The 12,029-nt window shown below is 40.5% G+C and overlaps 1 protein-coding gene across 14 annotated transcripts in view; it reads left to right on the forward strand.

Annotated features, from left to right (window-relative positions):
- Positions 1 to 12,029, forward strand: part of mtmr3 (myotubularin related protein 3) — a 112,276-nt gene that overhangs the window by 49,901 nt on the left and 50,346 nt on the right. For all 14 annotated transcript variants that reach the window (XM_069912966.1, XM_069912955.1, XM_069912958.1 and 11 more), the window contains 3 exons: positions 8,622 to 8,704; positions 9,184 to 9,350; positions 9,663 to 9,759. In XM_069912966.1, the coding sequence (XP_069769067.1) occupies positions 8,622 to 8,704; positions 9,184 to 9,350; positions 9,663 to 9,759 (347 nt within the window). The remainder of the gene's footprint in view (positions 1 to 8,621; positions 8,705 to 9,183; positions 9,351 to 9,662; positions 9,760 to 12,029) is intronic.

The following is a 12,029-nucleotide window of genomic DNA, read 5'->3' on the forward strand; positions in this document are numbered from 1 at the left end:
TAAATGAAACAGTTTTTAAAACAGTTTAGGAAAAAAAATCATAATTAAAAGTTAACATTTACTCACGTTCCATCGTTGTCTTGTATACAATTTGTTTGTAAATACAAATTGTTAAGTCGGAGGTTTGAAACCCAGGGACTCCAAGAGACTGCACTGAATTCTTTTCCATGTAAATGTCTTACCAGTAAAATATATTTAATCTCACTTTGTTTTTAAATGTGCCTTCTTTACTTAACATGGTGAAACATTCCAGAGGAACATTGAAACATTGCTTTTTTTGAGAAGTTCATGGCTTATGAACTTTTTTTAAACCACATATTTACCTGTATAAGACCATAGTGAGTCTTTCATCTGGGGAGGTTCAGGATTTAGTCTATGACAATGAAGGAAAGGCCATATGTTCCCTGGTCAGGATGTTTCCTTGTGATGTGGATTACGGTGTAAAACTTTTGAGTCATTAGCCACAGAATGTCCATCTAACTATAATGACTAACATCCACAATCATCTTCCTTATGAGGTATGGCTCCAGATGATTTGCTGTCTCACAGCTCCATTGATTTGGGTTTAATCCTGATTTGTGGTCCAGTTTGTATGGATGTGCAGCATGTACATTTTCCCTCTGACCACAGGGCTTTCCTCCACATAATCTGTTTTCCTTCCATATTCTGAAGAAGTTCAGGTTGCTGGTTAGTCAATCCACGCTAAACTGAGCAGTAGAATCACGAGGGAGTTGAGAGGATAAAATGGGATTGGCATCAATGCATGGTTAACCCATAGTTGGTAGACCAAAGGGGCTGTTTCCACAATTCATGACCTGTGGAACATTTTTCCCATGATGCACTGATTTCAGTTTTACCAGGGCTACTTGGCAAAATGGTGTCTTGATATCAAAAATAGTAACTCTAACCTTGCCTCTGGAATTCAGCTCTGAAATCAATAAAGGGACCAAGACTGCGACAAGGCTGGCAGTTGTGTAGTCTTCATGAAATCCAAATTGGGTGTAGGTAAGCAATAATGGGAGAGTAATTGCCACTTGATAGTGCAGTCAACCACACCTATAATTATGGGTGATTAAGCTTGCCGCATCGGACTGGTCAGCCACAAACGAGCCTGCAGCTGACGTGGACTTTTTACCCCCTCCATAAATCTTCGTCCGCGAAGCCAAGCCAAAGAAGATATAGCTTGATACTGTCAAAGCTACCATATGGCAGTTTGTATGTGCTTGTGAAATGAGTATGAGCTATGTAAGCAATGCAGGAAAGTGGGAAATTCATGTTAATTATTTACATTTAACTATGTTTAGTTTTACATCTTTACACTCTTTGTCATTATATAAATGTACAGACAGCTTTCCTTTGTTCATTTTTGCTGCATGATGGAAGTAATGCACTCATGGATGCTTGTTTGATGTTTTAGTATTTTAGCAATAATGTAGATGTCCTCTTTAGCAGACTTTTAAGTGGACATGAAAACTTTAAAATAATAGACTTTTTTTTCCACAGTCCTGTTCTATGCCATGAAGTTTAATTGTGTCCTTATTACAATATGAAATATGAGCCAACTTCTGGGATCTCAAGCAGATTGAAAGAAACTAATGTTGGTGTGCAAATAGTTGAATCCACATCCATCTTAAATAGCATTTTAATGTGATTTAAAATATAGAGAGAATGTCATTTGAATGTGGGCATGTTTTATTGTCATTGTACAAATATAGATAGCTTAAGATTTTTCTTAATGAAGATTTAAGCATGGTGTTAACATTGTGTCATTGTTGCTGTAAATGTAACATGCTGGTGCTATTTTTGTTTGAAAGATTGTCCAATATAGTTCCATACTCCTTGTTTTTGCCCAGAGCCCTGCAAATAAATACTCTTCAGATTTTTTAAGTTTAGGAAAATTAGTTTGTAGCCTGAACTTCTGTTGTACTCACTCATGTTTCACAGTATTACCTTTCTGGTTAGCCATACATTTTTACAAGTATGAAAATGTTAACAATTCACTAAAAATAGATGAAGCGCAACATTATCCTGCAAAAAATGTACTGCAGATTTAAATTCAGTAATGGATGCATGTTAGAGGCAAGGAAGAAAGGTATAAATTTTTTTTTGAGCCATTTAGGCCTGTTGTTGGGAACATACCACAGAATGTTTTTTTTCTACAGATGAAAATAGAACTGCTGAAAAAATGACCTGGGAAAGAAACTCAAGCTTTTCAGGGTTGCCATGCTATAATTCTGGGTTCATCCACCTGATGTATGCAGTAGTTTTAAAAATGTTATCTTGTACTGAATTTCTATTGTTTAAAAAAAATTCACTGTAACAGGCCCTTCCGGCCCATGAGTCCGGACCACCCAAGTACCCCAATTAACCTGCAACCCCTGTCTGTTTTGAAAGGTGGGAAGAAACTGGATCACCTGGAGGAAACCCGTGCAGATATGGGGAGAATGCACAAGCTCCTTGCAGACCACGCCGATTCAAACCCGGGGTTGCTGGTGCTTTAATAGCATTCCACTAACTGCGCTGAAATCGTAGCAGAATTACAAAAAAATTTAATAATTTAAACATTTTAGATTTAAATGAGTAGCTGTGAATAAAAGCTCTCACAACTGGAGGGAAAACAAACAATTTTATTAGTTTGACTATGGTTAGGGTTTCACAGTAGTCTTTGGAAGGGTTCTGGGTTTAGACGGGAAACTATGGTTATATGTGAGCAGACAGAGGCGGGGCCAGCACCTCAATACCAGCGAATCCCAATTCACTGCATTCACCCCTTCCTGCAGAATTTAGGGTCTTTGAATGAAGAAAGAAAACATGGATTCAGAAAAAAAGTCAAAAGTATACCTTTTTTACAAATTTACAGACTTAAGTGTTCGGGGCATCTGGAGATCATGGTGTAGCACCTTAACATTGGGGAACCTTGGATCTCTTGGGTCTCCTGGTCCCCTTGTGAGGAAGGAGAGGTGGGTGGGTCTCCAGCTCAACAGTGGAGGGGGGATGCACTTTTTTCATGAACCAGATCCCCCGACTCCCTGACTGGGGGTGGTGAGAATGAGCTCCATGGCTCGCAGGGCACTTGACAACGGACCCTCTATTCTGGCAGGTGCCAGCTCCGTGATGGAAACTATCCTCCCTGCTATCCAGGTACTCCACATAGGTGGATGTGAGATTGGCATGGAGCAGTTTCACCCTTTCCACCAGGAGGGTTGATCTCACTTGTCCTCACATGCTTTCTGAGAAGGACTGGACTGGTGAGCCAGGTTGGGAGTACAGTTCCTGATGCTGACCTTTTTGAAATTGAATTGCCAGCATGAGTCTGGAAGGCCTTTTGACTTCAGAGCCAGTTTGACAGCCTTCTCCTTTTCAACCCGCCCGTTCCCCCGAGGATTGTAGCCAGTAGTCCTGCTGGATGTGATGCCCCTCGTCAGCAATTACTGATGTAGCTTGTCGCTCATAAAGGATGACCCCTGGTCACTATGAATATAGCTGGGATACCTGAACAGGACAAAAATTGAATCTAGGGCCTTTATGACTGATGGAGTGGACGCGTCTGGACATGGAATGACGAACAGGAAGAGGGAGTACGAGAGAAAGAAAGTGTTTCCGATCGTGGAAAAATCGACACTGAGCCGTTTGAAGGGCCTGGATGACTTGATCAGGTGACCTTTGCAGGGCAGTAGAAGTGCGGCTTGCACTCTGTGCAGACCTGGAAAGACCTGGTCATTTCCCTGATGTCCTCCATGGAGTAGGGAAGATTACGCGCCTTGACAAAAGGAGCCATGCGGTTAACCCCTGGATGGCAGAGCTCATTATGCAGTTGGCTGCTATGTGCAGAGACACAGCTTCATCTGGATAAGACATCTGGAGGTTCATTAAGGGCTCCTGGTCATAAGGCAACGTCATAATTGTAGGTGGAGAGCTCGATCCTCCACCTAGCAATCTTGTCATTTTCAACTTTGCCCTATTTGACATTATTAAACATGAATGCGACAGAGTGCAGTCAGTGAGGAGTGTAAATTTTCTACCAGCCACGTAGTGTCTCCAGTGCCTCACTGCTTGTACAATGGCTTGAGCCTCCTTTTCCACAGATGGGTTCTGGAGCTCGTGTCCTTGTAATGTCCGGAGGGAAGAAAAAAAAAATGCAACCGGCCTGCCCACCTTGTTGAGGGTAGCGGCCAGGGCTACATCTGAACTGTCGCTTTCCACTTGGAAAGATACATCCTCGTCCACCGCGTGCATGGTGCCTTTCACAAAGTGATTCCGGAGGTAGTTAAAACCGTTTGGGCTTCAGCCAAGGGGGGGAAATTAGTGGCTTTTAAGAGAAGGTGAACCTCATCGGCATATTGAGGGATCCACTGAGCGTAATATGAGGGAAAAACCCCAGGCATCTCTTTTGTGGTCCCGGGGGGGGGGGGGGGGGGGGGGCGGGCGTGTCCTATTGGGATCAGGCCCAATGATGCCATTCTCCACCACGTAGCCAAGGACAGCCAGACGTTTAATCCTGAACATGTACTTCTTAGAGTTATAATTGAGGTTCAGGGCTTTTGCTGCATGGAGAAAACTCTGGAGGTTGGCGTCATGGTCTTCCAAGGTGTGACCACAGATGGAGATGTTATCGAGGTAGGGGAAGGTGGCCTTCAACCTATACTCATCCACCATTCTGTCCATCTGCCCCTGGAGGATAGAAACCTTGTTCATGATACTGAAAGGGATCCTCTGGAATTGATAGAGACAAGCATTAGCCTCAATTGTCGTATATGGGCGGTCCTCACAACGGATTGGCAGCTGGTGATAATCAGCTTTCAGGTCGATGGTCTGTATCGAATAGACTCGATACTGCACTTCAGGAACTGAGCCTTTGAAGCCTTTATGGCAGCATCCTATGTAGAGCAGTCTCTGATGACTGCATACTCTTAAGTTCCTACCTTCAAAATGAATGCAGACCTCCTGAGTTCATCATTGTGGAAGGTGTCTCTGGTCTCATTCAGGTAGGCCTGGAAGCAGTCTAGCCAGTATGTGAACTCCTCAGCCGCCATACCAGGCTTGAGAAGCATTTCCATTGTTTAGGGAATGTTTATAAAATTGTGGTGCGAATAAAAGCTCTCACGATTGGAGGGAGAACAAACACATTTATTAGCTTATAACTGAAGGTAGGGTTTTCAGAAGGGTTCTGGGTTTAGGTGGGAAGCCAGGGTTACATTTGAGCAGATGGGGGCAGAGACTGAGCCAGCCATCAGCACAACACTATACCAGTGAATCCCAGTTCACTGCAATGAGCTGAATACAAAAGGCAAATTTTGCTAGAAGTCACTTGATGTAGATAATGAGGATGGTTATCTGACTGCAACATGATGCAGCTGAGGATGAGCAGTGATAGCTGGAATGTAATCTTGACAATTTTATTTTGGTAAGGCAAACACATTTAGAGAGTATTGATGAATTGGACTTTAGGATATAAGCTCATATATCCCTGAAAACTGCAGTGCAGGTGAAGCAGATGGTGATGAAGACATAATGGATGCTTGCCTTCGCTGGCTTTGGCGTAGAATCCAAGAGCTATGATGGCATGTTACAACTTGATCAAGCATTGATTTGATCACACTTGGTTTATTATGCACAGTTCTAGACTTCGTACCATTGGAAGGATTTGATTATGCTGGAGAGGGGATGGCTGAGATTCATCAGGATATATGCCTGCATATTCATGAAAATAGTGTTGATAAATTTGTTTTCCCAGAAGGGGAAGAAGCTGTGGTGTGACCTGATAGAGCTGTATAAAATTGAGACTAGTGATTATAAGAATCTTTTTCAAAGTTCAGTTTTCAAGTTTATTGACAGTATGACATCACATATAACCATGTGATTTTTTTTCTTGCGGGCAGAATTTCTTATCGTTAACTAAATCACTCAAGAAAAGAAGATGCATATACAAAAGAAAGAACTATAAACAAACTGTGCCATACAGAATAAAATAAACAGTAGTAAATAATGAGCAATGTAAGGTCTTTAATTGAGTCTCTGAGTCTGATGTGGAGGGGTAGCAACTGTTCCTGAACCTGGTGATGTGAATCATGTGGCACCTCTACATCTTTTCTGGTGGCAGCAGTGAGATCAGAGCGTATCCTGGGTGGTGTGGATATTTGATTGTTGCTGCTCTCTGACAGTGTGCCATGTAGATTTTCTAAGTGCCGAGAGTTTTACCTGTGATGTACTGGGCTGTTTCCACTACCTTTGGCAGGGCTTTCCACACAGAGATCATGGTGCCTCTGTGGTAAGGGTATTTAAAACAAGAGGCCATTGTTTAAGGTGAGACATAAGAGAGATTAAGTAGGGGATGGGGAATCATTTCACCCAGTGAGGTTGTAATCTGGATTGTGCTATCTGTAAATTAGAAAAGGATGATTACAAGATGTTTAAGAAGCCTGCAGATAAGTACTTGAATCATCTGAACAAAAAAGGCTGTGAACCTAATGATGGTAAATAAGATTAGTTTAGATAGCTCCATTGTGTGAGTGATGACAGTTGAGTCTTGAGCCTTTTGGGAGATGATGGTTTTTGTGCTCGAGAAATCCCCTGATGTGAAGTATATTTTTGGTAAAGATGAGGGAGTAATTTCACTTGATCTCCTTTCTTATTTCCTCTTTAATACTTTGATAACTTAGATTTTTTAAAATTACCTTTCACTTTCCAAATTCGAAAGAAAGCAGCTCAACCTTAGAATGATGCTATTCTGCTGTAACTTTTCCAGGCCTTGATCCTAAGGTGTGAGGGTTTGAATTGCTTGTCATAATTCGGGTGTAGTTCACTTGGGGCTTCTTGACTTAACTTCTTCCCCCACCCACCCCCCCCTCCCACCACCCCCACTCTAGGTTGTTGATTCAACCACATGAGCTGTACCTTGTATAATTCTGGTTGTCATGTTGTTAAAAGGAATATAGGGACACTCGTGAATGTCAATATAACATTTTCTGAAAATTCAGAACAAAGTATCTGGAGAGTGGTGAGAGTATGGGAGTTAGAGCTTGAAGATTATAAATGCTGGCATGGACTGGTTCTGCCAAATGGCCTGTTTCTTTGTCATGCTTCCTCTGTAATTCCCTCACAAGTGTACTGACCGTCTCATTTCATGGAAGTCTAAACCATGATTTGACGATGTATGGGATGCAAGTGTGAATATTGTTGAAAGCTTTGGCAAGGCCCTATAAAGTAGATGGTTGACCAGGTTGTATTCTTTGGGATCCAAGTCAAACAGACAAATTCAATCCAAAATTAACTTAAATCATAGAAGGTGGAATGATGGAGGTTTATGTTTCTTATTGGAAGTTTATAAATTGTGGTGTGCTTCAAGGATAGGTGCTGGGACCCTTGAGGTTTGTGATTTACATAAACAACTGGGGTGGGAATGGAGGAGATCTAATAAGCGAGAATGGTAGGGCCTAGGGAGTGTTACTGAAAAGAGTCGTCTTGAAGATACAATTCGAGAGATCCTGAAAATGGTAGCCCAGGTATGTGGGTTGCTTGCCTTCAATAACGTGGCAGAGAACACCAGAGGAAGGGTATCATTAGAATTTTATAAAATATTAATTTTGGCACACCTGTTGTATGCAGTTCTGATTGCCATGCTATTAGGAATTAATTAATTTGTTCATTAGAGCACAGTAACAGGCCATTTCAGCCCAGAAGTCCATGCCGACCAATTTACGCCCAATTAACCTACATCCCCTATACGTTTTGAACAGTGGGAGGAAACCAGAGCCCCTGGTGAAAATTCATGCAGACATGGGGAGAACATACAAACTCCTTACAGACAATGCGAGATTCGATCCTCGGTCCAGATCACTGGTGTTGCAAAGACATTGTGCTAACCACTATGCTGTTAGGAGGGGTGTGATTGTACTGGAGAGGAAATTTTCCAAGATACGGGTATTGCCTGGCTGCATTTATATTAAATGGAGCAGAGGAGACTGAGAAGTGACCTGGTAGAGGTATACAAAATTATAAAGAAGATAAATGTGGTGCATAGCAAGAATCTTTTACCCATGGTGGGTTGTCTTAGAGGTTCCAAGTATAAGGTGGCAGGTTAGAGGTTTAAAAGAAATCTGGGAGGAAATTTATTCATACAAAGAGTGATAGGAATTTGGAAATTGCTATGGATAGTATTCTTACAACATTTAAGAAGCATCAAGGTAAGCTCTTGAATTGCCAAGACCTAGAAGGCAATGGATGAAATGTAGTGAAATGGAACTAGTGTATATATAGATGTAGTGATGGGCAGAAGGCCTGTCTGTGTGCTGTGATTCTATTATTTTATATAATTAAGCCTTTTAAAAATAGTCTTTAATTGTTTAATTGCTAAATGGGCATTTTCCAAGGCATTTTGATCTAAAGTGCAAAGACCTTTAATTTACAAGATGATCATTTCATTTCAGGAGTTACCTTAGAATAAGTTTACTGCGTATAATTTTTGCTGTTTTTCAAATCAGTGGCTCAAAAAAACTCATGTCCCATCCACTGATGATCTTACAATTTGTGTATCTGCAGTGGCTTATGTTTTTAGAGGCCAGAGGCCCATGCTCAATTTAGATATTTGTAAAATTATCTAATTTCTCTGTTACTTTTAACAGGTTCCACTGCAGCTGATTGAAAGTGTTGAATGCCGTGAGATGTTTCAGCTTCATTTAACTTGTAAGGATTGCAAAGTCATCAGGTACCAAAAATGGAATATAGGATAATATGTCATTGGTTGAGGATTTTTAATTTTTTTTATTTCTATTCGTGTATGTCTTAAAGAATTACTCAAACCATTGGAATTTGATAAAATATATTTTTAAAAATTCAGACCCAATTGGCATAAAGTATGGAGGTAGTTATACCTGTGATTTCTTCAGAATGAGAACCATACAAGTTTTGACTGTTAGTTATGCAATTTATGCTAAACTGGACACCAGGCTTTAATGATTGTTGGCCTAGATTCTTTTCAGAGGAGTCTATTGCCTGCACAGATTGTTCATGTTCCCCTTTGCCCAAAACCTAACTGATTCATGTGACCTTCTAAGTGGCTAATTCATCCTGAAAAAGTGTAGCAATCAAACAATGTAATTAGATCATTCGAGTGGACCGAAACAAACCTATTCTACCAATTTTGAAAGATTATATGTTTTTTTAATATAAAATAAATCATAACAGGTGTCAGTTCTCTACCTTTGAACAATGTCAAGAGTGGATAAAGCGTCTGAACAATGTCATACGGCCACCTGCAAAGATTGAAGATCTCTTTGCCTTTGCTTACCATGCTTGGTGTATGGATGTATATGCTAGTGAAAAAGAACAACATGGACACTTGTGTCGGCCAGGTATATACTATTGTTTATTTTCCTCAGACGTTTATGTTTAAAGTTTGTCAATTTTTCCTTCAATCAAAGTAAATGAAGATAAAAGAAAGTTTCAAAGGTTGCCAATCACTTAAGAACTTGTTTCACAGGAAGCATGGTTCTTGTTGGATATATTTCCTTACCTTTCCAAAATTTTTATCAGCATTCAGAATGGTCACATTTTATGAATGTACTTCAAATTAAATTATTTTGAATGTTTGACATATAACTTACAAACACAAATCACTTGTATCGTGACTCTATATTCCCATTATGTATTTATTATCTTCTTAGGTGAGCATGTTGCTTCAAGATTTAAAAATGAAGTGGAACGAATGTGTTTTGATGTGCAAAATGCATGGAGGATCACAAATATCAATGATAAATACAAGTAAGAATTATGATGGGTGCTCCTGTGGATGGTACTTATTGCTTGTTCATCTCCTGACCTTTATCCTTTTTTCAGAGAAGCACATATTTTGTGAATGGTGAAGACTTGTGATTCTGATTTGCTTTTCTGCTTGTTCCAAAGCAAGTTATTTTTGATTAAGTATTCTTTTGTGCTCCTCTGCACTTTTTAATTTTATTTATTCACAATTAAATCTTAAAATTTTAATCAAAAATTATCCATCCAGCTATTGGTCATAGACACATACAGTGCAGAAAGAGGCCTTTAAGCTCACAGCTTTCATCAGCTGTCAAGCACCCATGTTCACACTGATGCTAACCTAACCGATTTTATTCTCAAAGCATTCCTTCCGCCCCCCCCCCTAAATTCTGCCACTCACCTAAACACTGAAGACAATTCACAGAGGAAAATTACAAATTTGCACATTTTTGATATGGGGGGGGGAGAAAGAGCCAGAATTCCAAGGGGAAGTTTCTGCTGACACAAGTAGAATGTACATACTCCACTTGAAGTCAGAGCTGCACCTGAGTTGCAGGATTTGTGGAGAAGCACCACTAAGTGAAGCCGAGATTGGGTTGAGGCATTGTCTTGTATTGCATGGTGATCATTTAGAATGGACACAGCTCAGTTTGGTTGAGTGACCACTATGGTTTGGTTTACCTTGGTGATTTCATATAACTCTAGCTTTCATCACAAATATTAAATTGTTTATTGGATATAATATAACCTGATTCATTAATTTAGTGTTCATCAATTTTAAATTATTGTGAGCTTAACAAAAAATTGTTGTGTGCCAATAATTGTTAACATGTATAGTTAAGGAGAAATTTGTATTAAGCAAGAAAATGTACTCTTCCATAAAATGCATTGTTGTATTTAAAGGTTGATGGATCACTTCGGAGATCCAGATCACTACAGAAGGAGCAGGTATAACCTTCAGAAAGCCATCTCCTGGGCGAAGTGAAGTTTCCGTACAAAATTGGAAATGACATAGGATACCCAATAGCTGTGGCAGGATCTAAATGACATAACTTGCTACAAACCCAAATCCGGTGCAGTAGGAGACATCAAAGCTTCACTCCCTGATTAACAATGCCTCTATGCCAAATTCAACAATAAGAACAAGGAAAAACCACTGCTCATTATCCTTTCCTCTTCATAATCTAGGATGACATGTGAACTGCCTTCAGGAATGTGTATCCTAGGAAAGCATCCAGTCCGGATGGAGTACCTGGCTTAGTATTAAAAATCTATGATGACCAACTTTCCAATGTATTCATGGATATCTTCAACATCTCACTTCGGCAGGGCATGGTACCCACCTGTTCCAAATTTGCATCTATCATACTGATGCCCAAGAAGATGGGGATGACACAGTTAGTGTATTGGTTAGTGCAATGCTGTTACAGCACCACCGATCGGGACTGGGGTTCAAATCCTTTGCTGTCTGAAAGGAGTTACTACATTCTCCCTGTGTCTACATGGGTTTTCCCCAGGGGCTTCACTTTTTTCCCCACTGTTCAAAACGTACTGGGATTGTAGGTCAATTGGGTGGCTCGGGCACGTGGGCCGAAATAACCTATTTCTGTGCTGTATGTCTAAATAAAAAGCATGGTAACCTGCCTAAATTATCAGCCAGTTGCACTCACATCCACAGCATATCAGCTCTTGTCTGAGCATTGACCTGGATACATTCCAGCTCGCCTATCATTAGCTACGGTGGATGCCATCTCACTGGCTCTTCACAAAGCCTTGGAACACCTGGACAACAAAGATGCATGCATCAGAATGCTGTTTATCGACTACAATTCAGCATTTCACACCATCATTCCCTCAAAATTGATCAGCAAGCTCCAAGACCTGGAACTCAACATCCCACTGTAATTGAATTGTGGAATTCCTCACCTCTAGTCCACAATCAGTAAGGATTGGTAAGAACATCTCCTCCACAATCTCCATCAGTGCTGGAGTATCACAGGGCTGCATTCTTAGCCCCTTGCTCTACTCACTTTACACCTATGACTGTGTGGCTCGGTACGACAGCAACACTATCTGCAAGTTCGCTGATGATACCACGGTAGAGGGTTGTATTAAAAAGGGCGAAGAGTCAGCCTACAGGAGAGATATTGAAAACGTGGCTGAATGGTGCACCAACAACAGTCTTGCACTCAACGTTACCAAAACCAAGAATGTCAGAATTTTATGTGATGTCATGTATGTATTTTGACAATGAATATTAAATATGAAAATCT

The sequence above is a fragment of the Narcine bancroftii genome, unplaced genomic scaffold (genome assembly GCF_036971445.1).
Source record: "Narcine bancroftii isolate sNarBan1 unplaced genomic scaffold, sNarBan1.hap1 Scaffold_281, whole genome shotgun sequence".
Classification (NCBI taxonomy): domain Eukaryota; kingdom Metazoa; phylum Chordata; class Chondrichthyes; order Torpediniformes; family Narcinidae; genus Narcine; species Narcine bancroftii.